Below are 27,051 nucleotides of genomic sequence, written 5' to 3'. Positions count from 1 at the left end.
TGAAAAAAATAGAGGGCAAGGTGAAATATCTCCTTGGAAAAACAGCTGACCTAGAAATCTAGGAGAGATAATTTGAAAATCACTGGACTACCTGAAAACCATGACCAAAACAAGAGTTTAGACACCATCCTCCAAGAGATTGTGAGGGAAAATTGCCCTGATATTCTAGAAGCAGAAGCTAAAAGAGAAATTGAAAGAATCCACTGATCACCTCCTGAAAGAGATCCCAAAAGGAAAACCTCCAGGAATATTATAGCCAAATTCCAGAGCTCCCAGGTCAAGGAGAAAATATTGCAAGCAGCTAGAAAAGAAGGAATTCAAATACTGTGGAGCTCCAATAAGGATAAAGCAAGATCTAGCAGATTCTACATTAAAGGACTGGAGGGCATGGAATATGATATTCCAGAGGGCAAAGGAACTGGGACTACAGCCCCAAATCACGTGCCCAGAAAAACTAATCATAATCTTTCAGAGGAAAAATTGAAATTTCAATGAGAAAGAGGACTTTCAGGCATTTGCTATGAAAAGATCTGAACTCAATAGAAAATTTGACTTTCAAATACAAGACCATTGTGGTAAAAAAAAATATGAAAGTTTTTTTAACAGTCAGTTAGGATAACTGAAAGACGCCAGTTTTTTTAAGGACCACCCTTTCGGGGAGGAGACCAATGGCATGAGCTACGCACGCCAGTCCGCCTGCTGCGCATGTCAGACTGCCTGCTATGCACTCGACTTCCGGGGTGCGAGCTTAAAAGGCAAGGAGAGAACGGAAGTGGAGACTTTTTTTTCTGCTCTGCTGGTCTCCTGACTGCGCTGCACAGGCTGATGCTGACAAGAGTTCGACTGGGCCCGGCTCGCGGTTAGCAGCAGCACGCGCTTGACACGGTCTCTCTCTCTCCCCAAAGGTGGCCTTCAGCTTTTGGTGAGTTTTATACGGAATATAGACTAAGCTTAGACTTAAGACGATTTGTATTGTATTTCTACTTTCCTATCCTTCTAATCAACATCACCTTGTGACTACCATACAATAAAAGCTCTAACTAGAAAACCAGAAGCTTCTTCCATTTACTAGTCTGGGAGATAAATTAAGGGAAAGGTTAAAGAGGGGAGATTTATGATCTAATATCCAATTTTCAATCTCACACCATGGAGAAGCATAAAAAGGTAAAAAGGAAAAAGACTTCATGAGGGATATTAGAAGATCAAACTGTTTATATTCCTACATGGGAAGATAATACTTCAAACTCATAAGAACTAGCTAGGAATTCACAGAGGACACAGGTCTGAACTGAATAGAAAGGGATGATATCTGTAAAGCATTTATGTTTTGTTCTTTGTGGGGCAGACAGGGTGGGTGTCTTATGTCTGGGGCCGGATTTGAGTTTGGGGCTTTCTGGGTCCAGGGCTGGTGCATTGCCCATTGTGCCACCTAACTAACCCATGATGACATCTTTAAAATAGGGTTGAGGTGTAGGAGGAATAGACTGGGGGAGGGGGAAGAGGAGAGATGGTCTGGGGAGAGGTAGTTCACATGAAGGAAACAAGAAAAAAGCTTATGGAGGGGAGGGGAAGAGGGGGAAGGAACTGAGGAGTGAGTGAACCTTAATATCATCAGAATTGGCTTAAAGAAGGACTAACATACATACTCAAGTAAGTATAGTAATCTATTTTTGCCCTGAGAGAGGGGAAAGGAGATAAGGGGTGGAGGGAGAGGGGGAGAGGGGAAGGAGGGAAGGGCAGATTGGGGGAGAGAGCAGTAAAAAGCAAAACACTTTCGAGGAAGGTGAAGATGTTCTGCATTACTGCACAAGTATGACATTGAATTGCTTGATGTCACAGGGAGAGTTGAGGAGGGAGGGAGGGAGGAAGAAAATTTAGAACACAGAATTAGCTCAAAGACCTTAATCCCATCAGAGTGGGCTCAAGGAGGGAATAACATTCACACCCAATTGGGAGGAGTAATCTATTTTACCCTACAGTAAAGTAGGAGGGGAAGAGGATAAGGAAGGAAGGGTAAAAAAAAGGGAGGGCAGAGCAGGGGAGGGGACAGTTAGAAGTAAAACACTTTTGAGGAGGAATAGGTTAAAAGAAGATAGAAAATAGAGTAAATATCATGGGAAGGGAATAGGATGGAGGGAAATAGTTATGATGATCGATTATAATGGCAAAATGTATGGTACCTACCTTGCTGGGCTATTATGAAGAAAATTCTCTGTCAAGTTTAAGGTACTATATACAGGTTATGATGGAAAGACCTACATGAACTGAAGCAGAGTGAAATGTACTGTATACAAAATAACAGCAATAGTGTAAGATGATCTGCTGGGAAGCATGTGGTTATTTTCAGCAAGGCAATGGTCCAATATAACCCTGAAGGACTTATGAAAATGGCAACCCATCTACAGAGAAAGAACTGATAGTATCTGAAAACAGATGGAAACACATTTTTTTTTTCTATTTTTTTTCCTCCTCTTTGACAATTCCTCAATCGGAAGTTTTGGGTTTTTTTGACTATTTTCTCTCACAACCTAGCTAATGTGGGGATGTTTTCCATGACTACTCATGTATAATTTATTTTGAAATGCTTGAATTCTAGTGGATTGGGGGTGGGAATGGAGGAGGAAGAGAAGTTGGAACACAAAGTTTTAAAAAAATTGATATTAAAATCTGTTTTTACATATATTTTGAAAAATAAAATTCTATTCAATTAAAAAAAAAGCACCTAGTGCAGTACCTGGTACACACTAGGTGCTATATAAATGCACACTCTGCTCCTTTTCCTCCTACTTCCTTATCATTTCTTCAGTCTTCTGGGAAACAGGTTGACAGGAAAACTAGTGACCTCCACCCACACACTCAGAGGAATGGCCAGTTCTGACTTCCTGTCCAGCCCGAGGGACAATGGACTGACAAGTACCACTGTCTATTGGGGCCACTAGTCAGAGCCTCTTGACCCCTCTGGGCCCACTTGTTTAAAGCCCCAGGCTATGCCCTGGCTGGTTTCCCTCTACAACAATCAGGCTTCAGGGAACCCTTGCTAGTTTAGCCTGGGGCAGCTGATTATCCAGCTCCTTCCCCAACTACCAGCAGCTAGATAGAAGCATATCCCCCAAGCCTGTAGCACTTTCCAGCCCACCCCCACATTCTTGTGTGAAAGGCCTCCGAACAACAAATATTTTCTAAGTGAGCAGTGCAGGAGATGGATGGATGGATGGATGGATAGATGGCTGGGTATAGATTGGCAGAAGGATAACTCAATAGATAGAGCAATAGATGCAACGCTATATAGATAAAGAAAATGATCGATCAATAGAAAGAAGTAGATTGATGGATAGGCCAACGGAAAGAGATTAATAAAAAGACAGATCAATAGATTGATAAGATAGATACATAGAAATATATAGATGGGTAGACAGATTGATCAAAAGATAGAAATATAGATAGATGGATACAAAAATAGGCAGATAAATACAGATAAATAGATGGATAGATACAAAGATAGAAATAGATTGAAAGAAAGATAGAAAGACAGGCAGATGGATAGTTGGATAGAACATTTATCAAGCATTTACTATGAGCAAGCATTGTGCTAAGCATTGGAGATTGAAGCCAGAGAAAGTCCCCACCTCCAGTCCGGTCCACATGGAAACCTAACTTAGATTTAGGCTGTGCCTCAGTGTTCCATGAATGACCCAAGTGGTAAATCCTACTGCATCATTTCTTTTCTTTTTTTTTTTAAAGTGAGGCAATTGGGGTTGAGTGACTTGCCCAAAGTCACACAGCTAGTAAGTGTTACGGGTCTGAGGCCAGATTTGAACTCAGGTACTGCTAACTCCAGGGCTGGTGCTCTATCCACCGTGCCACCTAGCTGCCCCCTACTGCATCATTTCTAGCCAGAGTGGTCAGGGAAGGCTTTTTGGAGGTGGTGGAATATGCTTTGAAGGATGATTTGGCAAGATCTGAGACAGGGTGGAGACTTCTCTTACTCTTGCTCCTTCTAACCATGAGCCTCCATAGCTGATCTCATAGTCCCCTTGTTTTCTGTGCCTTCTAGAGAAGGCTGGGCTCATCCCCTCCCTGGTGCTGTCTCACTGCTGACACCTCATGGCCAAGATCCAAATAGAAACTCTGAACCCTTTCTAAGGGAGTGGATGGAACAATGGTTCCTCTCATTCACACCCATTCCATTCTTTTTCAGGGCACAATAACATTCTATTGCAACCATATATCACAGTTTCTTTAGCTGTTCCCCAATAGGAGGTCAGTCATTTCGTTTCCAAGTTTTGGCTACCACGAGAAAAGCTGCTCCACAGTAAATTAACTAGGTGACTTTGGGCAAGCTGGAACTTAATCTCTGTGCTTTGTTCATTCTCCCTGTCTTGTATATTCCTTACTTACGTCACTGGGATGTTGTAGGGATCAATTGGAATTGCCTGTAAAGCATCTGAACTCTTTGGAGAAAGATATAAGTCCAAAGTAAGCTATTAAAGTTGACTTTTTCATGGGGAGTAAAAGAGAGAAAACCATATCAATGAGGACAGACATAAAATAGCCATTGTCAGTCACTGTACAACCCAAATGGCCAGAGGCCCCAGAGCCATTTCCCCAGAGTTGATAGTCAAAGGGTATAAATAGGCTGTTTTCAAAGGAAGAAATCCAAGCTGTTAATAATATTTTTTACAAAGCTTTAAATTGACAGCAACTGGAGAAATGCAAATTAGAGCAACTTTGAAGTTTCACCTGACACCTATCAGACTGAAAAAGATGACAAAAGGGGAAAATGACCAACACTGGAGAGGCTGTGGGAAAACAGGTTTACTTGTGCATTGTTGGTGGAGTTGTAAACTGGTATGGCCATTCTGAAAAGCAAGTTGGAACTACGTGCAGAAAGTTACCACTGTGCATATATACCCTTTCCCTCAGTGATACCACTGCTAGGTCTCTACTCCAAGGAGAGAAAAAAAAAAAAAGGAAATGGATTCATGCATACAAGAATATTTATAGCAGCTCTTTCAGTGGTGGCAGAGGATGCCATCCATTGGGGAATGACTGAACGAAGCATTCAAATCTCCCCCAATATCCAGTGATATATCATGTATGTGAAGTTGCACACCCTACTTCATTGACTTCCAGCTGCCCGGGGTGGGGGTCACAGCACTGATAGGAGGTGGTCACTGCCCCAGGCCATTTGGTCATAAAGCTCAGGATTATCTAGAGCCAGAACTCACCTGAGGCCATGAAGTCCAACCCTCTTATTTTACAGAGGGAGAAGCCGAGGCCCAGAGATGCAAAGCCATCCATGTAACAAGTGTCAAAGGGGGGATTGGAGCCAAGTGCTCTTTCTTTAGTAGGGGTTGTGAGGCTGGAAAGGTCCTCCAAGGTCGTCTGAGTCTAACCCTCTTCTTTACAGATGAGGAAACTAGACCAGAGAAGGTAAAGGCATGTCCTGTTCTCAACTCCATCCTATAACTCGTCTCCCATCTCCACCCATTAGATCTTCAGAGTCCAATGGGATCTATCTCACATCCACCTTCTTCCCCCCAAAGTCACACCTCCCTCTAACTTCTCTATTTCCCTCAAGAAGGCAAGAAGCATTTATTAAGCACTTACTGTGTGCCGGGCACTCACTAAATGCTGGGATTACAGGTAGAAGCAAAAACCAGGCCCTGCCCTCAAGGAGTTTACATTTTAATGGGGGACGATCGAATAAAAAGGAGGCTGAACGGGGGTGGGGGAGAAGGTAAGGAAGGGAGTGGGCATGGAGGCCTTAGAGTCAATTCTCGTTCACGTCAAAAGGGTTTGTCTATCCTCCGTTTTACATTAGGGGATTAAAGCGTTAGGGGTGGGATTCGAACTCTCGTCCCATACTTTCCCTCCGCACCCCGTCCAGCACTGTCTATTCTGAGCATGCGCCTGGGTGAGTGGGCGGGGCGACGTCGCGCTCTCACTAAATGGGTATTTGCCATGCGCCGGGCAGCGAGGAACACCCTCGGATTACGCTGATTGGCTGGGGCCATAGGTTATGAAACCCTACAATGACGCCACTCCCGCTTCCGCCCATATGAGACATGGCCGACAAGGGCTTTCCGCACCGGAAACGGAAAAGCGGACACCAACAGAGAGGGCAGAGGTCTCCCAAGATGGCGGCGCCCCAAGCGGGAGGCCTGCGAAGACGCTGATGGCGGGGGCGGCGTGGAGAGGAGTGTGCGTGTGGGCGCGGCGCGTGGGGCCGCTGTCGCCAGGGCGCGCGGGCCCGTTGCTAAGGACGCATTGGACCGCAGCTGAGAAGTCTCGGAGCCGACGGGAGGCAGCCGAGGCCGAGGCCCAAGTCCCCGTGTTCCAGTACGTGGGCGAGCGAGCTCGTCGCGCGGACCGTATCTTCACGTGGGGCTTCTCGTATACGGGCGCGCTGGGCGTGCCCAGCTTCGTGCAGCCCAGCGCCGACGGGCCCGCCGCCGGCCGCAAGCCCCGCGCCATCCAGCCGGTGCCCTACCGCCTGGAGCTGGACGCCCGGGTGAGGAGCGGGGACGGGGCCGGGGAGTGGAGGGGCGGGGCCACGGGAGGGAAGGACCAATGAGGCGTGAAACTACTAGGTATGACCAGTGAAAGGCGGGGCTAAGATGGGGCGGGGCCACTGGAGAAAATGACCAGTGAGGCATGAAACTAACGAGCCTGGCTAAGAGTAGGGCGGGGCCAAATGAGGGGAGGGAGTGGTAGGGACCGATTCAGGGAGGGGCTTATGGGTGGCCCGAAGTTGGGAGGACTCATCTTGGCGAGTTCAAATCCAACTCCATACGTTTTCTAGCTGTGTGACACTGGGCCAGTCACGGCACCCTGTCTGCCTCAGTTTCCTCATCTGTCCAGCATCTTGGCCAGGAAAGCCCCAAATGGGGTCACGCAGAGTTGGCCGGGACTGAACAACACCACCCCCGGGGTGAACACAGACTCCGGGCTCCCTTACAAACAAGCCCCAACCCTTTCTTCCTTTGTCGCTCCCTCCTCGGCCTCAGACCCGCCTCCATCAATGATCAGTTTCTCCTCACTCAGTTTCTGGGTCTCTTTGCCTTCGGGGAGTGGGGCCTTGCCTCTGCCTGGTGAACCCCTCCTGGCTCCCCCATCTTCACCGTCAGGGGCTTCTCAGGGAGAACACACACACACAAACAACCCAAGACCTCTTTTCTAGCAGCACCTGAGGCCTTAACTATCGTCCTCATTTTGCTGGTGAAGAAACTGCTTTTTGGGTCCCTCTGATTGGACTCTCTGATCCAGGGGCCCCTTCCCTCCCGTTCTTTGTGTCTGCACCCTGCTTCCTGCTAGGTTTTTCCTTCCGTTCTTGAGCATGAATGAACCGGGTGTGGGTGCCCTCCCACCTTCCCATCTTCCAGGTGTGGCAGGTTGGCTGCTTGGGGCTCAGGGGCTGTGGTCTTGCCGCTTCAGACTGGCACTCAATAAACGTTTGCTGTCTGATTGATGGCATCAGATTCTCCCTCTTGGGGTCTGGGCATTATTTCCTCATGCTCTTGAACAGCATGGAAAATTTGGGTGTGTCTTGTACATGTCTCTGTGAGGGCCGGGGTGTAGCGTTCCCTCCAGAGCCCGGGGTCAGTACTTAGAGCCTGTGATTTCTTGGGGTATGCCCTTGTCCCACCAACAGCCTCAGAGTTTGCCCATTGCCCTGTGGCCAGTCTGGTGGTGAGCTTGTCTGGACTGTTCTAGCTTGTCCAGGCACCTCAGGGCCCCTCAGAGATTGTCCTCTGCCAGCCTCGCTTCAGCTGCCTACAAATCATGAGGAGATACTGAAGATACAGAGTGCCACCTGATAGCCCAATGGGGGGGGCTGACGAATGAGTCTCTGAAGTGGGTGAACGTCCGCGTGATCTCTTGCATCTTGTATTTCTCCGCTCCCGTCCTCACATGTTCCATCAAAGTGCTGCATAAAGCTCTGGGGAGAAGTGGGCAGCATGCCAGCTGGCCGGTCACCCGGTCACTTACCACCAGGGTCACTTACATGCCTTTCAGATTTCGTCTGCCGCCTGTGGCTATGGATTCACGCTGCTGTCCTCCCAGACCCAGGACGTCACCAAAGTCTGGGGCATGGGCCTCAATAAGGATTCCCAGCTGGGCTTTCACAGCAGCCGGAAGAACAAGGGTAAGTGTCCCTGCGCTCCCTGCCACGAGCTGTTCCATAGATTCTGTTTGGGTTCCCAGGGCAAACAGGCAGTGGTCAGCATAGCCAAGAAGGGTGGCCTGTGGTGAGGCTGGGAGCCATTCACACACCGTGTCTACAGTGACTGCAGCCCAACTCGTCCACGCTGCCCGTCCTGGATCGTCATTGGCCTGGTCACAGCCGTGGGGAAAGAGCCCCATCGGCCTCCTGGCTTTGTGCCAGCTCTGAGGGGCGGTTACTCTTTCTGACCTTCCTGTGATGGGAAGTGCCCTCCCTGCTCTGGGCATCTTCCCTGGCCATCCTGTGCCTGAAGTCCTCACCCTCCTCCTCACTTCCTCCAGGACCAGCCAAGACCCTGCCTCCTGTGGGAGGCCTCCCCCCTGCCCCCCATCGGTCATTCCCTCTCTGTAGCTCATCTGTACACCATTGTTTGCTCATACTCTCTCCCATCAGAATGGGAGCTCCCTGACAGCAGGGACTGCTGTTTGCCCCTCTCAATCCCCAGCACTTGGCTCAGTGACTGGAACTTTGGGTCAGGAGAGACCTGAGTTCAAATCCTACCCTAGACAAGTCTTAGCTTTTCTGAGACTGCTGCTTGTCTGTAAAATGGGCCTCTGCCCGTAGCACCTGCCTCAGAGGTTTTATTGTGAGGCTCCCGGGAGAACCATAAGGTGCCATACAGATGGGGCGGGCACTAACGCTTGCGCTCTTGTTTTGAGCGTTAAGCCACTGGACGCATGTGGCCTGCTTCGTTGCTTCTCCTTTATCACTGTCCAGGATCAGAGGCCATGGGCTGGAAGGGACCTTGCAGGCCGCTGAATCCTACCCTCCCCTTTTACAAATGAGGAAACAGGCCTGGAGATGAACGGCCTTGTCCTGGACTCTCCAACCAGGCGGGATTCAAACTCGGGTCCTCTGTCCCCCAGGCCAGTACCCTGCAGTGTGCTGAGCACCCTTTGTGGTCCTTTTGGCTGAGGAAGCATTTTGTTTACCCCCGAGTCCTGTTTGGGCTGCCCTGGCTTATGTCCAGATGTTGAGAAAAGCTCTTTTCATGTTGGAAGGGGGTGGGGGAGTGATACTCAGTACTGTCAGCCTCAGGCCTGACAGCTGTTGTTTGTGTGTTTGTTTTGGTTTTTGCTTTTTGGTTTTTTTGGCGGGGCAGTGAGGGTTAAGTGACTTGCCCAGGGTCACACAGCTAGTAAGTGTCCAGTGTCTAAGGCTGGGTTTGAATTCAGGGCCTCCTGACTCCAGGGCCGGTGCTCTCTCCACTGCGCCCCCTGGCTGCCCCCAGGTGATAGCTTTTTAATTTAAGTTAGGCATAAGAAGGAAGAAATGGCCAAAGCCATTCCCTGCTCTTTTGGATGGCAGAGGCCATTGGATAGCTGTCAGCACCCCTGGGTTCTAGTCCCGGCTCACGTCCCCTCCCTGGGCCTCAGTTTCCTCCTGTGTAAAATAAGGGGGGTTGGACAAGTTGTATCCAAGCTCCCTTCTTCCGCATTAACGCTGACCACATGTTTAGGAGAGATCTGAGTGAGTATTGGAGTGATTGAATGTTCCGGATGTTGGGGGCTGTGGAGGGGGGGGGGAGGGGAGGGGTGCTCTTCATGTCCTAAGGGAATGAGGTTTATAGTTGTCGCCGGGCTTGAGAACACTCACCACCCTTCTTACTGCTTGGATGTTTCAGGCCGGGGATATGAATACGTCTTGGAGCCATCCCCGGTGCCGCTGCCTCTGGACAGACCGCAGGAGACCCGGGTGCTGCAGGTTGCCTGTGGAAGAGCCCACTCCCTGATCCTGACGGACAAGGAAGGAGGTGAGCCCAGAACACCCGCTGCGGGGCACTGAGGAGCCTTGGGAGGAGGTGGCTGGGCTCTGGGGAGAGCCTCAGTCTGGCCAAATCAGATGGGGCCCATGCAGCTCTTGGCCTTTCACAGACACGGCAGCAGGAAGGACGTTCAGTGGGCAGAGTTCCTGGGCTGTGCAAACCCTTTCACAGGGCTTTTTTCTCCCAGACATGGAAAGTGTGGCCTAGGGCTCTTGCCTCAGAGGCTCCAAAGCCACTTCCACGAAATAGTCTGTTGACAGACCAAGCCTACAGCCTGGGGGCATGGTGGTCCAGTCCCTTTGTTTGAAACCCCCAGACAGTTGGGGGCCCAGGGAGCCTGCCTACAAATGCTTTTTTCGAACCTGGAACCTGGGCTTTGTTCAAGTTAGACCTAAGAGGCGGCAGGTGGCACATTGTTGGGTCTGGCATGAGAAAGACCCAAGTTCCAGTCTGGCCTCAGGGAGTTTATTAGCTGGGTGACTCTGGGCAAGTTCCCCTCTGTTTGCTTCAGTCTCCTCAGCTGTAAAGTGGGGAAGGTAGTAGCAGCTCCTTCACATGGTTGTTGGGAGGATCGAATGGGCTTCTATTTGGGAAAAGGCCCAGCACACGATAGGGCCACAAGGCCTGGCACACAGTAGGGCCACAGAAACGTTCATTCCCTTCCCTCCTCACCCCCCATGGAGGGAGGGTCCATTGGAGACCCTGGACAGGTGCTCTCTCTCCTGCTACACTTTGGAAAGTGGGGGCTGCTGGGTGAGAGAGCGATGATGGAGGTGGGGGTGGGGCAAGCCCCTCCCTGGGCTGCAGGATTCAGTCGCTACGGCCCATGATAATAGGGAGCATTTATGTGGCTCCTGCCACGGGCCAGGCGCTGGGCTAAGGGAGGGCTTGAACTGACCTACTTGGCGGTGGATTTTCTAGTCCTCAGCATGGGAAACAATTCCTACGGGCAGTGCGGAAGAGCCGTGGTTGAGAACGAGGTTTACAGGTGAGCACTTGGGAGTCCCAGCTCCAAGTAGGGGCACTTTGTAGCTGGTGTCTTAGGTCAGGCACTTTGCCCGCCAGTGCTTTAGAGACACAGAGATGAACCAGACTTAGGCCCGACATGTAGGGAAACAAGGGCCCTGAACAGTCACAGGGACAAATAAAAGTTAGGTTCAGATTCAGTGCACTTGACTGGGTAAAAGAGTAGATGGGGAATCACTACATGGTCTCAAAAGTTCTTGCTCCCATTTTTATGGGTCCCCCCGTGTGTACAACAGAATAGATGTTGTCCCTCCTTTGCAAACAGTGGCCACCAGACAGGCAGGTAACTGGGCCTGGTGCCCCAGCAAAACCCCAGCTGCTTGGCCCCTGCGGAGTTCCTCATCTTTCGAGGACATCGGGGGCTTTGGGGCTGGGCCTCTCCGTGCTCAGGAGCGTGCGCGCTCTCTCCCCTCCCCGCCCTCTCTTTCTCTCTCTCTCTCTCTCTCTCTCTCTCTCTCTCTCTCTCGCTCTCTCCCCTACCCCCCCCCTTTCTCTCTCTCCCTCTCCCTCTCTCTCTCTTTCTCTTGCTCTTTCGCGGGCGCGCTCTCTCCCCTCCCCCCCCTTTCTCTCTCTCCCTCTCACTCTCTCTCTCTTGCTCTCTCACACTCTCTCTCTTGCTCTCTCTCCCTCTCTCACGCTCTCTCTCTCTGCCCCCCTAGGAACGCCCCATCCTAGGGAGCTGGGATCCCAGCTCCAGGGGGGTCATTGACGTGGATCCAAATCAGCTCAGGGAGAGTGACGCATACAGGGAGTCGGGCAGGGAGGACAGGGAGGATGCTGGCTCGTGGTGGTCGCTAAGCCCAGCCCCTCTCTCCTTTGCTCTGACCCACAGTGAGAGTCACCAAGTGCACAGGATGCGAGACTTTGATGGACGGGTGGTGCAGGTAAGGACCGTGACCTTCAGCAGCCCGAGGCTGAGTTCTGACCCCCTTGCTCCCTGCTGAGTGTTTCCATATTGGCTTTTGAGGGAGGTGATACGGAACCGTGAGGGGCTGGTCCCCACAGTTGATATGGAATCCTCTGTGTGCTGTGGAATGCTGTGTATGCTGTGCTGTGGGATCCCCCACACACACACACCTCATTCAGGTGTAACACCTGCCCTTGTTGGCTCCACAGAGAGCAGGAGGGAACAGGGCCTTGGGGACCCATCCTCAGCCTTTTCTTATAGAGGGACCCCCTGGAGGGTGAGGGGATCAGCATGGTCCTTGGCTGCTCACAGCCCATGACCCCCTGTCTCTACTGCTCCCTGCAGGTTGTCTGTGGCCAAGACCACAGTCTGTTCCTAACGGATAAAGGCGAGGTCTACTCTTGCGGATGGGGCGCAGATGGGCAAACAGGTAGTGTGTTTTCAGTCTCTGCTGGGGAAATAGTATGCTCTGTCCCCTGCAGTGGGATGGCAAGGGGTCTGTACGTTAGGGAGTCAGGAGGTCCTAGCGCTCCTAAGTCATTTCACAATGACTTCGGCCAGACCCCTCGCTTTGATCATGGATCAGGGGCCCAAGGACCCTGGCACTCCTCCCTGCCCCCCCCCCCCGCGGCCCCCCCCCCTCCAGTACTGGGTTCAGAGACTCACCAGTAGTGGGAGGGCCAACAGATCGAGCCAAAGTTGGCTGCTTTTCCTAAGAAGCCGACAAGCCCTAGAGAGAGCTGACTTTTATGTCTCTTCATAAGACACGTGGTCGACAGGAGAGGCAAATGAGCGGGCCCCTATTTGATTAGATGTCCAAGGGGCCACCAAGTCACGCCTGCGCTGGCCCCCACTTATTTGTGAGTCTGTCACAGTGCAGTGAATGAGAGTTTCAGGGCCTTGGAGCAGCACAACGGGGCTCCCAGACAGGTGGGAGGCTGCTCAGGATGTTCCCAGTGCAGCGACCTCCTCCCCCAGACCGTTCTTGGGGCCTGCAGAGGGACGGGAGGTTTTCTGATGCCCCGCTTTGCCCTGAGGCAGGTCTGGGTCACTACAGCATCACCAGCAGGCCCACCAAGGTTGGCGGAGCCATTGCCGGAGTGAATATAATACAGGTGGCCACCTACGGAGACTTCTGTCTCGCCGTGTCTGCCGACGGGGACCTCTTTGGCTGGGGCAACTCGGAATACCTGCAACTGGCTTCCATCACCGAGGCCACCCAGGTACCGGCTTGGGAGTCACGAGAAGGTGCTGGGGCGTTTTAGGGGGTGGGGGCCAGGGTTCCATGAAATGCTTCTTGGTGCTTGCTGCCCCCCCCCTTAAAAAAAATAAGCCCCCGACCTACTGGGAGACCAGGGGCAAAGCCTGGAAGCCAACCCATCCTTCTCCATTCTGGGCCAGGGCAGTCCTGGCCTGGCAATTGGGAAGCCAGACCTCTGCTCCAGTGTGCTTAGCCCCCAGTACTTTCTCTAATCAGGGAAGAAGGAGGAGAATAAATTCCTGGCCAGCCCGTCAGCCCCAAGAGCCCGGTCCCCTGTAGTCCAAGCCAAAAGGCTTCCCAGGTTTCTTTAGCCCAGTGCCTGGTTGTCTCTTGTACGCAGGTGAATGTCCCCACACACTTGCCCTTTTCTGGGATCGGGAAGGTCAAACAGGCGGCTTGTGGCGGAACTGGCAGTGCCGTCTTAAACGGTAAGAGCCCCTCGGTCAGGAGCTGGGCAGGCAGGCTGGGAGTGGCCTTGGGCACGTCCGTACAAGGCAAGGGCCCTACCTCTGGTCTTCCTCCGTGGGCCAGTTTGACTGAGATGGAGCTGGGACGTTCAGATCCCACAGGCACGAGGATCATCCTCACCAGTGATTCCTGCATAACAGCAGGAAGAGCTGATTCCCTGATCCCTCTGCAGGGAGGGCCGTCACTTCTACCTGTTTCTCTATTCAGAGACAACGTGTCAGGACGCCTGACGGGAGGGGTGCTGGGATTACTGAGATCCGGCCCCCCAGGATCGAGCATTGTGTACCCAGGACTATTTAGAAGAAAGACCCTCTTTAAAAACTAACTAGATATTGTGAAGGGCAGGTCTAGAATTTGTCAAGCATTGATGTATTTAGCCTTGTCCAAATAGGGCGCAACTAGGAATTGAGCTGGGGGTCATCCTTCTCGAAGCCCTCCTGCTGCTCCGTGAGGCCCAGTGGTTAATGGGTAGATTGGCCTGAGCTGGGTGATCCTTCTGAGCTTGGTCCTTGGCTGTCTCCGAAAGCAGGGAGGCAGAGCCCCCATGCCCCCTCCCAGCGGGAGGGAATGACCCATCCATTGGGCCTTGAATTTCTTTGAAGTTGTCTGCCTTTTTCCAAAAAGGAGGGAGGGCTGAGTGGGCTTAACTGCCTGTTATTTTTATTGTGATGTAGACGAAGGAAATGTCTATGTCTGGGGATACGGGATTCTTGGGAAAGGGCCAAACCTCATGGAAACTGCGCTCCCAGAAATGATCCCGCCTACCCTCTTTGGCTTGTCGGATTTCAGTCCAGATGTCCGGGTTTCCCACATTTGCTGCGGACTCAGCCAGTTTGCCGCACTTACCAGTAAGTGATGGAGCAAAGCGAAATGAGGGGCATACCTGGGAGTCACTGCTACTTAGCTTTGGGTTGTAACATGTTTTTCTCTAAAAAAAAGTCTTTGGGTGAGTTAGGCTCCTGCAAAAATGACTTGGTGTGTCCCCAGGCATATTCCAGTGCGGGGCGGGGGTCCCCCACCCAGGCTGGTAGCCTGCAGAAGGCCCTCCCCCCGTGGGGTAATTGAGAAGTGATTTGCTCAGATTGAACCATTTCACTTAAGGTGGCGCCACCATGAACGGTGGAGGTTAACATGCGCCCTTTGGGCTCAGCCTGGTGGACTTCTGTGTCCATGTCGAAGTCGCGGGCCAGAAAACAAAATGACAAAAGCAAAGGCTTGAAATTCAAGGCTTTACTTTCATTTGTGTATGAGATTTAACAGACAGAGAGGGGAGCCCGGAGATCCTGGGACTCAGGACCTGTAGGAGCCTCTGAGATCCGCTCGGCTGAGCCCTTCCTCTTACAGACAAGGCCACTGAGGCCCAGAGAGGTGAAGCCCTGGCTTGCCTGTGGCCGCTGCCCCGACCGTTGTAGCTGGTTAGACGTGTCCTGATTCGGTTCCCTTGGCCAGTGGAGTCCTCTGTTAGAGTGGCCCTCCTCTGGCCTAGGAGGGCAGGACAACCCCGCACAGCAAAAAGCCTTCTCTTAGCCTGCTTGATGGCATCCGTCCTGGGTGTCCCGGCTTCTCCTGTGTTTGTGTAAGATGTTGTAAGCACTGCCATTGCAGTTAGGGAGATGTGAGTTTGAGTTCTGACTCGGACATATACTAGCCCTAGGCAAGTCCCTTCACTTCCCTGGCCTCTTTGGTCAAGTGTACATTAGCTGGTCCTTGAGGCTCCATCCAGTTCTAGGGCGAGGACCCCAGGGTCCGAGAAGCAGCCCCCAGGCATACGGCTGGGGCATCTGGGCAGGGTGTGCCGGCCCACAGGCGAGCCCCCTTTCTCTTGGCCCTCATTCCAGGGCTGGCCGCCTCCCTGAGTCGCTATCTGACAGCCAGGCTGCCTTGTGAGATTTGCTTTGAGGCCACATGATGCACTTTAAGATTAGGAAAAAAACTTTCTTAGATGCTAGAGACCAAGTTAGGGCAAAAGGCTTATTATTCTCCACTGCTTAATTATTTTTTAAGCTAGCTTCTACATTCATTTTGGGAGCAGTTCGTGATTGAAGAGGGCTCGTGGTGGAAGACTTGAAGAAGAACCAGACCAGGCTGGAGCTCTAGGCTAGACAGGCCTTTTCTTAACTGCATGTGTTCTCTTTTTTTTCTCATACCTGGTATGCTTTAATAAATGCTTAATGGGGGCAGCTAGGTGGCGCAGTGGATAAAGCCCTGGATTCGGGAGTTGCTGAGTTCAAATCTGGCCTCAGACACTTGACACTTACTGGCTGTGTGACCCTGGGCAAGTCACTTAACCCGCATTGCCCTGCACCCAAAAAAAAAATGCTTAATGAGGGGTGGCTAGGTGGCACAGTGGATAAAGCACCAACCCTGGATTCAGGAGTTCCTGAGTTCAAATCTGGCCTCAGACACTTGACACTTACTGGCTGTGTGACCCTGGGCAAGTCACTTAACCCGCATTGCCCTGCACCCAAAAAAAAAATGCTTAATGAGGGGTGGCTAGGTGGCACAGTGGATAAAGCACCAACCCTGGATTCAGGAGTTCCTGAGTTCAAATCTGGCCTCAGACACTTGACACTTACTGGCTGTGTGACCCTGGGCAAGTCACTTAACCCCCATTGTCCTGCAAAAAAAAAAAAAAATGCTTAATGCCCAAAGACTGGTGCTGAAGCTTCTAATTTAAGGCGACCACACATTTAGATTTTAAATGACACAGGAAGGCTGGGAGGGCTGGTGAGTTCAAACAGCGGGCAGTGTGTAATGGGGGATCCCGGGATCAGCCTCTTCCTCATGACCGATGTCCTTGGCCCAAGCCCAGCTCTTAGGAGGTGGCCAGTGGACAAGCTGGTCACGTTGAGGCACCTGTCTTCTTACAAAGCCTGGCCCGGACAAGACAGGGTTGAAATTTGGGGCTAGAGGGAGGTTTTGGAGGCGGGCGCTACACCAGCCCACCTGTCTTCATCAGGAGAGGTTCCTGAGAGATCCAGAGAAAATGGGGAATGTGCTTCCCCACAGCTGTCACGAAGCTGATTCCCCCATCGAGGAAGCCAGGCGAAGAGGGGCCGAGGAGTGACGGGATGGCGGCTTTAGAGGGGCCAAGGAGTGACAGGACAGCGGCTTTAGACCTGAGGGTCCGGGGCCTGCAACATTTGGGTCGTGGGGTATTTCTGATGCCGGCGTGTCTCAGCTGGGTTAAGACGTTAAGCCCGTCGGGCTCTCCCGATGCCACACGAGCCGTCCGTCCCTTGGCTGGCGCCTTCCTCCTGGCCCTCAGAGCAGACCCTAGTCCTGAAGAGAGTTCTTGTTGTTTCTTTTCATGTGAAGGAGCATTATATGAGGTTTTCCCATTAAAGGGGAGCCTGGGAGAGAAAACAACAGTCCCTCAGATTCCTTCTGTCCCAAGGGCTTGTTAGCCTCAAGTCCCTTGCTTTGTTCTCACTTCTGGAAAGCCTCATGTCCCCAGTCCCCTCGCTCTGAGGACAGCGCTTGGTCCGCCCTGAGCCAACGCTTTGGTTTCTTTGCAGACAAAGGAGAGCTGTTTGTGTGGGGTAAGAACATCCGAGGCTGCCTGGGAATTGGCCGCCTGGAAGATCAGTACTTCCCGTGGAGGGTAAGCCTGGCCCGCCTTGGGTGGGGTGGGGCTGGGGGTGGGGAGGGTCAGGCCCTATGAGAACAGCTTCCAGTCCATCTGGTAGCAGGAACCCCGTGAGCCCCCACCCCATGTGCCCGAGCCCCGTGAGCCCCCACCCCATGAGCCCGAGCCCCGTGAGCCCCCACCCCATGTGCCCGAGCCCCGTGAGCCCCCTCCCCATGAGCCCGAGCCCCGTGAGCCCCCACCCCATGAGCCTGAGCCCTGTGAGCCCCCACCCCATGAGCCCGAGCCCTGTGAGCCTGAGCTCCGTGAGCCCCCACCCCGTGCGCCCGAGCCCCGTGAGCCTGAGCCCCATGAGCCCCCACCCCGTGAGCCAGTCTGCTCCAGCCTTTTCTGGCCTTCAGTTCACAGCAAGCCCCAGGCTTGCTAAGACAGGGATGAAGAGCTGGGCTTACTCTGGCCGGGCATAGCTGAGGCTTCTTGGCAGACAGCGCTCACCCCACCTGGTGTCCAGCTCCCTTGTTCCCAGTGGCCCGGGTCCTAGGCCGACAGCCTGTTCCATCATCCTTCCTTTCTGTAGCTCATTGGCTGGTCTCTGGGTACTCAGTTGGAAGAAATGGCCTCCCCCCCAGCATGCCATTCTTCCAGTCTCCCCTCCAGGAGCAGGCAGACAAAGCCTGGGCAGAGTCTGGCTGGAGGGACCCACAAAAGGGAACAAAGGCAGACTTTCGCTTCCAAGTAGAAAGCGGGGCGGCCCGGGAGCCTGGCAGGCTGAGGCCAGGGAGGGGATCTTGGCGATGTTGGAGATGCGTGGTGACTGGCCAGCCTCAGACCCTCGGGACCTCCCTGAGGGGTGCACGCTCATGGGCCAGGGCCTCTCCCTGGCAGCCCCCCTTCCCCTTGGGGCTCTGTACCTCCAGCTGGGCCCTTTGAAAAGAGAGAGAGGCTTTTGTGGACTTCGCAGGTGTGAGAAATGGACTTGCAGAGAGCCCGAGATAGGAATTGACCTTTCAGAAGACCCCGATTCTCCAGTGTATGGAGGCATCGCCCAGGGAAGGGAGAAGGAAACTTGGCTTTCAGCTCTTCCTCAGCCTGGTTCTCATAGCTCCTGGGGACCCCAGTAGGGCCTGACTCATTTGTCACAAGCTTTGGGGCCCCTATTTCAGAGAGCAAAAAAAATTAGTTTTTTCTTTTTTTGCTCCCCCCCTCCCCCCCACTGGCTCCCCCCCCACTGGGCTCCCCAACCCCCCAGTGCTTTTTCAGAGGGTTTGGTGAGTGCTTGGTAGCTTAATTTCCTGAGTGTTCCTTCTGCTGGAAATGAAATGACACGTCAGCCATGACTGCTAACAGCTGGAGGGTAGAGGAGTCTTGAGCGTAGTGGGAAGGGGATTGGGGTTGGAGTCAGAAGGCTTAGGCTTCCCCCATACCCAGTGGGACATTGGGAGCTCCCATCGCTCAAGTTCTTAGGACTAAAGTGAAGGTCTTTTACCTCCAGCGGTGTTGACACTGAGTTCAATCAAGAAATGCTTTCTCTCCAAGACAGCATTTTGCTATATGCCCTTTGGAACTCTGAAATAGGATCATCTTCTTAAAAACCGCAATCCAAGCTTAGATAGGAACTTTGGGAAAGGTCCTTTGCTGACTTACACAGAGAAAAGTGAAGACCTTTGAACATTTGGCCTTAAAAAGTATTGAGAGCTACTTTTTGTAACCTGGGTGTTTATAATGGTCATGAGATTTGGGGGCAAACCCTTCTATACCGATTAGGAGTTTGGCACTTGGATTTTAGAGGGCCCAATACAGAGATCACCTGGTTTTCTTTCCCCGCCTCTAACTTTTACCGGAAGAAATGTAGCAGGCCCCCAGCTCCAGTCAGGAGGAAAGCAGGGGCCGCCTCCCGATGTTGCTCCAACACACCAGGGCTGCTTGGGAGCTTGTTGTTTGAACTCTTTCCCTTTGCAGGAGCACCCACAGTAAAGCTTAGTTTAGAAAAGATGTTACTTTTGCCCTTGCCCTTAGAACAAAACCACCTTACCAGGACCTTGTTTAGACCGTTGGAAGAATGGAAATTTTGAGGAGCTTTGGCCTGGCAGATCTCGAGCAAACCCAGAGCTTTGCCTGAGGAAGGGGCTTTTAGAAGGCCTCCCCCACTTCGTTTGTCACCCCCATCGATGAGCTCATAGCCAAGGCTGCCCTTTGGGAGTGATAAGCCAAGGTGGAGAAGGCAACTCTGCCTGGGGACCAGGCTTTCTAGGTGTTAATGAACAGGATCCTGGATTTGGGGTGAAGGTCGTTGGTGTGTTAGCACAGTTGGCCAATGGTCCACCTGGCAGAGAGAGAAATATGCTCTCTTGTGAGGTCAATAAAGGCCTCCTTTTGTGGTGGTGGGGAGGTGGCGAAGAGTGCAGAGCGGTCTGCTCTGACCCCCTTCTCCCCTCTGTGTCTGAACTGGGTCACGGTGGGCTCCTGTTTGCTCAGCTGCCTCAGTTTTCCTCACTGTGATTTGTGCAAAGGAGGAGAAAGCCCTCAGAGCCCAGGGCTCAGTGCCTAGCGTCTGTTTGCCTGGGGGCCCGAGGCCCGAGTCTGAGGCTTCTTGGTCTCTTGCTTTAGCAGCAAACCACTGTGGGTAAAAGGAGCCGGGTCCGAGTGCTCAGCCCCAGACGGGTAGAGCATCCTAGCTCAGAGGTCTCCTCCTGGCCTGGTAAAGCTTCATAATTTCTGCCAAAATGCTGCAGATCCCTGAGCTGGATAGACCGGGGGCTGCCATTTGGGCTGAGATGCTTTGGATCTCCAGCATCCTCTAGGCAAGATGCCAGGCCTCCATGGAGCCCGGGCTGGAGCCTGGTGGGCTTGTGCCAGGTGTCCTGAGTGTGGACTCAGAAGGCCCAGGTTCAAATCTTGGTTGGCACCTCAGGGACCCTGTGGGCAAAGGGCTTCTCTGAATGCCTGTTTCCTCATCAGTAAAATGGGTGGGGAGGGTGGGCAAGATGACCTCAGGGGCCCCCCAGTTCTCATCTTTGGTCCTCTGATTTCCCAGCCTGCCTCACCCCCATTTGGGCCCTGTTTTCTAGGTGACGATGCCAGGGGAGCCGGTCCAAGTGGCCTGTGGTGTGGACCATATGGTGACTCTGGCTAAATCATTCATCTAAGCCTGCTGCCTCCGCCAGGTTCCAAGAACATGGCCCCCCAGCCCTCACCTCTCTCGGAGACAAATCGGCCCCGCCCTCTTTGAGGATCAGCTGCTCTGGGCCCCCGGAACCTTTGGACAGCAACTGACTCATTAGGAGACAGGAGGTGGTTGCAGCCTCCTCGGTGTGTGTCTGCACGTATGTGTGTGTCTGCACATGTGTGTGAGTGTTGGGGGTGAGGCTGTGGCCCCCCACCTTCCTTTCTCTCAGGGTAGTGTTCAGGCCAGCCCCCTCCATGCTGAGGGCCGTGTGGCATGGGTGTCCAGCTCTGTGCGGCCCTCCCCGGGAGCAGGGCGCTGGGCGGCTGTGCAAACAACAGCCCTCCGATGATGGAGAGGGAAGCAGGGCCGGTGGCACCTGGTGTCCCCACTGGTATTTTTCAACTCTTATCAAATAAAATGACAGCTTTCTCTGGGCGCAGCGGCACGTTCCCTTATGCGGGCTGGTCAGGCAGAAACTGGCTGGGGGTGGGGCAAAGGATCGGCCTTTGAACCTCCGGAGTGTATTTGATCAGTAAGAGATGACCCAGCAGAATTCATGGTTGACTTGGGGTTCCCATGGCCCCCTGGTGATGGTTTGGGCTTCTAGAGCCATGCTGTCCTCTGCTGTTACTTCATTTGTGTCTGAGCTGGCATCCCTGGTGCCTCTGTGGGGCCCGCCCTGACCTAGCTGTGGGTGGACTGCCCAGGCCCCTCCTGTGCTGCCTTGTTCTGCTGAGAGACAGGGAGAGATTGGATTGTGAGCTTGAGCCTGGAGGGGAAGCTTAGGTTTTGATACTGCTCTTAGGGGTCCCTGCTGCTACTGCTGTTCAGGAGCCCAGTTAACTGGCCCCCAGGAGGACAGCTCCTTATATCCCAATGCTGGGCTGCATTATCACCAAATCTCCTTGGGCCAAAGGTTTCAAGTGCGGTCAGCCTAGCTCTAGAGAGGAAAAATCTACCCCAGAACGTCTTTCCGGAAAGCATTTCACTGAGTGCGCCTGTAAAGAAGCTCTTTCTTTTAAAAACTCACTTTTTGAATAAAGCAGAATGTGTCTTTTGTTAGTCCCTCACTGGGACCCAGCCCACAATTGTCCCCAGCACCAGAGAGCACCTGGAATTCACTTGGTGTTTGGAGAATGGTCTTTAATGTTAAAACCTCACACTAGAGGCACACATTTGGGGTTCTAATGAGAGAAAATGAAACGCATTTTATAATTCCCTCCACCTTCTCTGAACAGTGGCTCCTCCCCGCAGTGCAGCCCTGGGAAAGGTTAATGGCAGGGCAGCTAGTTGGTGCAGTGGATAAAGCACCAGCCCTGGATTCAGGAGGACCTGAGTTCAACTCCAGCCTCAGACACTTGACACTTACTAGCTGTGTGACCCTGGGCAAGTCACTTAACCCTCATTGCCCCACCCCATAACCCCTAAATTTAAAAGGTTAATGGCAAGAAAGCCATTGATGCCAACCAGGGAGCCCAGGCTCTGGCCGGCAGCTCTTCTAGTGTTGGTTTGTGAACCAGCTTGTCTTGGTTATGCCATGTGCGATGAGGCTCCTCAATAAGAGGGGACACCGTGTGTGCCCCCACTGCACAAACAAAAACCACCTCCTGAGTTCTCTTTGTTCCAGGGCGGGGCAGGAAGTTGGAGATTCCAGTTTGCTTCAAGTCGCTGCCAGTGGCCACTGGCTGGATTGTGTGAGACAGACAGCAGGGGTCCTAGCCTCAAGCTCCTCTTTCCACCAACCTTTATTAATGATGTGCCAGACCCTGGGGGTACACAGATGAAAAGGGAACAGTCCCTGTCCTTAAGGAGTTCCCATTCTATCAGTCCACCAGCATTTATTCAGTGCCTACCGAAGTACTTTGTTGGGCAATGGGTAGACAGACAAAAAGGGAACAGTCTCACCTACTTTGTGTGAGACACTGGAGAGCCAAAGCATCCACTGATACCTTCCCAACATCCATTCCTTTTGGCTGGAATCTAAAACTCCAGATGACTTGGTGTCGTGTCTCCTCCTTTGAGCCAGGCACAGGGTCTCAAGCAGAGAGGGACCCCAACAACTATCTAGTCTTCCCGATAAGTAAACCAAGACCTGGGGAAGTAGAATGACTTGCCCAGGGTTACACAAGGAGCCAGTCACAGAACTGGCTAGATGACCTCAAATTCCCTCCAGCAGTGCCTCCATTGACCACCTACCTTGATTTGGCGCTTCTTTGGGCCTCTATCATGCCCCTGTGCTGGGCACCTCCCCTTCTTCCTCTGCTACCCCCCTTTTCAGTTTCCTTTTGTGTGTTGTCTTTCATTAGATTGCAGGCTTCTTGACAGGAACTATCGTTTCTGTTTGTATCCTGGGCACCACAGTGCCTGGCACATAGTAGGTACTTGATAAAAGTTTACTGATAGCCCTGACTTTCTGTGGTCTTTAGGGATTCACCAGACTGCATAAAACACCTTTTACTGATCCGAAAAGTCCCTAAAACTCCCACCATGTCTTTTCTTAGATTTCTGATTTTTATCATTGCTTACAGAGGAGAAGCCATTCTGTCCCCTTGACCCACTTTTATGGTGAAACAAAAGCCAAATGTGTGTCTATAGGCTACAGGATTCCATTGCTGAAATGATCAGTGTTTGAGTTAACATTTTAAGAAATGTGCTCAATAGCTCATGGTTTATGTGGGCATTTCCATATGTACATACAGTGGGCATATGCCAACTGTAATCAATTGATATAGCCCCGGTCAGTAGTGGTGGCCCATGAGATGATTCGTCGTGGCATTCACAGCAAGTCCAATTAATAGCAAAGAAAAAAGATGTAGAAACACCCAGATCAGTTGGCCACCTCAGCCCTGCTTTATCTAGAAGCTGTCACAAAAGCCTGGCTAGGGGAGTGGCATTGTGGGGGGAGGGGCATAACGAGAGGAGGCATCAGTCTTTGCCTCTGCCTTTACTTAGAGCAGAGATTCTGAAATTCTATAGATTAGAAACCATGTTCCACTATAATTGTTTTCCTTGGTAATATTGTGTATTTTATGCATTCTGAGAAAGGGGTGCTTTTGAGCTTCACTAGACAGCCAAAGGGGGTCTATGACACCCCCAGAAGGTTGAGAAACCCTGACCTAAAAGGGGCTGGCTTCACCACCTAAATAAGCTGAGAGTACCAAAACCTCTCAGCCCATTTCATGCTGTGCCCCTTTAAAAGCAATAGTCAGAGCTGTTGGCTTCTGGTGCCTTACAGAGGTCTTAAGGACTGGTTATCATCTTCAGCGTTCTGTGGGAGAACTGTGGTGAGAGGGACAGAGCATTTATTAAGCACTTGGTGGGGGAAGTTGCTGCTGGTGACTGTTAAACTCACATTTGTTTGTGCCAATCCCCAGGAGTATTAATATGTTGGCATTATCCAAGATACATTGTCTGCATGCTGGGTGAAGCCTACTAGCTCGAAAACTCCACAAAGGTGCATATGTGTGTATGTATGTATGTATATCAAATCCATCCATTATTCTCTTTCTGTGCTATGAAGCCTGCTAACACTCTGCAAAAGCAAGGGGCTGTCTCATTTAAATCTTTTGTGTTTGTATTTATATCATTCATCTATTATTCTTTCTTTTTTTCTTTCTTTCTACCTACTTACACCTACCTATGTGTACTGTGAAGCCTACTAGCTCAAAAACTCCACAAAGGTAAGGGCCATGTCATATGTGTATGTATATGTATACACACATATCTCTAGGTAGAGATGTAATGTATATCTAGGGGTGTGCTGGCACCAACTCTTAAAGAGCCTATTGAATTTTCAGTGTGAGCATTTACATCTTAGAAATCTGCAAAGTCTATGAACCAGGGTTTGTTGTGTTAGTTATACATACATGTGTGTGTACACACAACAGTGCCTATCACAGGAAAAGAAATTTTTGAAGGGTGGAAAAATTTGTCAATCATGTTCCCTATACACGTACCTCTGTCCACTCTTCCTCCTGAACTCTGGGTTTATTTGTGGGAGTGTACCCTGTACTTTTGGAGGGGTATGTGTGTGTGTGAATAATTTGTAATTACTGTAGTGACATTTGAGTAAATGCTTTTCCTAAAAATCTGATTCTCTGGGCTGATTGTTGAAGGAAAGCATTGACTGGGGCTAATAAGTTAATGTTTTGGAGGAGTAACCCACAGGGTTTCCCCTAGAACCCTGGGAATAGCCAGGGCCCAACTGACCAGTGCTGCCTTGTGAATTGGGAAAGGGAGCCCAGACAGTGTTTAACAAGCAACATGGTATTGTGAAAAGGATCCTGCATTCAGAGTCAAAAGTCATCACATATATCCTCCCAGTTCTGCTTTTTTCACTGTACATAGCTGGATGTTATACTTTGTAAATGTATTCCAATCCCCCTTCTTCTCCCCACCCCAACCGTAACAATTTACTTCCTCTATGAAGCCTGTTAAGGTAAGGAACCCCGTGGGCTGAACATTGACTTAAAAAAACATGTATTTAGCATTATCTATGTTCTATTGTATTTATATTTTGTTAAATATTTCCCAATTACCCCCAATGACATTTTTGTTTTGTTTTTAGTGAGGCAATTGGGGTTAAGTGACTTGCCCAGGGTCACACAGCTAGTAAGTGTTAAGTGTCTGAGGCCGGATTTGAACCCAGGTACTCCTGACTCCAGGGCCGGTGCTCTATCCACTGCGCCACCTAGCTGCCCCCCCCCAATGACATTTTAATCTGATTCTGCCCCACTCCAGAGGGGGCCTCCTGCTTGGTACCCCTAATGCAGGGCTAGTAAGTCAGTAGAGCCAAGAGACAAGAGAAGGAATGAAAAGGCACAGAAAACAACTCAGAGCTGGGGAATGATGCGTGGGAAAATGTGGGACTCTCACTTCAGCTACAGCCAACCCTAAGGGATATATGCCAGATGCTTGCTAGCTGTGTGACGTTGGGCAAGTCACCTGGGCCCACCAAGCTCCTGCAGCTCTCTAATTCTGATTTCTTGACTGTCCAAAGACCCAACCTAAAACCCCTCGAGATTTTCCCATCCACCCTGGATTCAGGAGGACCTGAGTTCAAATCCGACCTCAGACACTTTTTGACACTAGCTGTGTGACCCTGGGCAAGTCACTTAACCCCAATTGCCTCACCAAAAAATAAAAAAAAATAAAAATTTCGAGGGCCTCCTCCCCATGAGCTTTCATAGCAGTTGAGAGCCATCACTATTTACCATGAGAAATGAAAACTTCTTGGTTATAATGATGAAAAGGTTTGATCTCGGGGACCCCCAGCCCACAATCACTGCTCTGGATTTCTCTGACCTTTCTGAGTTCTCAGGGAGCCTGCTAAGCGCTAATTGATTACTCTTTCCCCCAATCTCTATTTCTCTATTTCCTCAGACTGACCCAGCACTTATTCAGTCTGTATTTTTCTATTTCCACATTATCTCCCCCAACAGAATGCAAGGGCTTTAAAAGTAGGGGGTGCTTTCTTTTGGTCTTTCTGCCCCAAGGACCCAAGAGGAGTGCTGGGTGTCCCAAGTCTTAGTACACCGAGTCTTGCTGTATCGACTTCAGTGCTTGTTGACCGAGAATTCAGACGTGACAGGAGAACAAAGGGGGCCCCTGGATCAACAAGAGGATGTCTCCATCTCACAGGGCAAGTTCTAGGTTTGGAACCAGGAGAGAAGGTGGGCTTAAATTCTGCCTGACACAGCCAGGAGGTCTATCCCTCAATACTGAATGGATTGGGTACCTTCACACAACACCCATGAGCTAGTGCACTCTTGCTCTTGCTCACACTCGCTCACACAGCCTCGTTTTTCCTTGAAACCTCAGGAGTTTTCCCTGGAGATCAAGGAACCTTCTCCTTGAACCTAAGCCAAAGGACAGACACACCCAGAGAGATAAGCAGATGACCTAGCTCCGGGACCCTTCATTCCAGTCTCCCTCACCCCCTTGTTAGGCGTGGCTACACCAGGAGGGGGCAGAGTAACTGCCCACCACCAGACTACCTCCAAACCACCACCCAATAAGGGACATTTCACCCACGCCACCATGGCCCTATAAAAGGGCACTCCCCAGTCTAGTTGGGGAGGAGTTTTAAACCTTCCTCCCGGCCAGTTTCTCTGATAACCAATAAATCTGTTCTTTTATTCCTAACTAGAGTGTAATTCATTACAGAGGAATCCTAAGGACCCATGTGCTTTCCCCATAACATTTCTTTCTTTCTCTCTTTTTTTTGTAGGGCAGTGAGGGCTAAGTGACTTGCCCAGGGTCACACAACTAGTAAGTGCCAAGTGGCTGAGGCCGGATTTGAACTCGGGTCCTCTTGATTCCAGGGCCAGCGCTCTATCCACTGCACCACCTAGCTGTGCCCCCCCCCATTTTCTTATCTATAAAAGGAGGCAAAGTGCTTACGATCAAGCTTCAAGTTGTTGAGTTTAATAATATTTGGGGAGCTGACCACCTACCCCCACCCCAGGTTTGCTGTAGGTCCAAAGGAATGAAACAGCAGGGTCGTCATTGGGCTCAAGGCAGGATAAAAATGCTTGTGCTGCCAGCAGGGCTGCTGACACAATCTGGCTGTGTGAACTTGGACAAGTCACTTAACCCCTCAGTCCTCCAGGCAACTGTCCTGGCAGGACTTTGCTCAGTGGG

The 27,051-nt window shown here is 51.4% G+C and overlaps 1 protein-coding gene across 1 annotated transcript; it reads left to right on the top strand.

Annotated features, from left to right (window-relative positions):
* The first annotated feature begins 6,102 nt into the window (after positions 1-6,102).
* Positions 6,103-24,497, top strand: RCC1L (RCC1 like). The gene is made up of 11 exons (XM_044003760.1): positions 6,103-6,514; positions 8,020-8,149; positions 9,852-9,980; positions 10,914-10,980; positions 11,851-11,902; positions 12,271-12,355; positions 12,967-13,148; positions 13,527-13,614; positions 14,329-14,502; positions 17,173-17,258; positions 20,312-24,497. Exons 1-11 carry the CDS (start codon positions 6,179-6,181, stop codon positions 20,387-20,389), a joined length of 1,407 nt encoding a protein of 468 aa, XP_043859695.1. The 5' UTR covers positions 6,103-6,178; the 3' UTR covers positions 20,390-24,497.
* Positions 24,498-27,051: the final 2,554 nt, after the last annotated feature.

This window comes from Dromiciops gliroides, chromosome 4, assembly GCF_019393635.1.
Source record: "Dromiciops gliroides isolate mDroGli1 chromosome 4, mDroGli1.pri, whole genome shotgun sequence".
In the NCBI taxonomy this organism is placed as follows: domain Eukaryota; kingdom Metazoa; phylum Chordata; class Mammalia; order Microbiotheria; family Microbiotheriidae; genus Dromiciops; species Dromiciops gliroides.
The sequence above is the reverse complement of the archived record's forward strand: the minus strand, read 5'-3'. Positions and strand labels throughout refer to the sequence as shown.

Excerpts from the sequence above, each read along its gene's own strand:
- RCC1L (XM_044003760.1), top strand. The coding sequence starts at position 6,179 with ATGGCGGGGGCGGCGTGGAGAGGAGTGTGCGTGTGGGCGCGGCGCGTG. Across the intron at positions 11,903-12,270 it reads TTGATGGACGGGTGGTGCAG|GTTGTCTGTGGCCAAGACCA; the intron begins GTAAGGACCGTG and ends TGCTCCCTGCAG. Across the intron at positions 14,503-17,172 it reads CCAGTTTGCCGCACTTACCA|ACAAAGGAGAGCTGTTTGTG; the intron begins GTAAGTGATGGA and ends GTTTCTTTGCAG.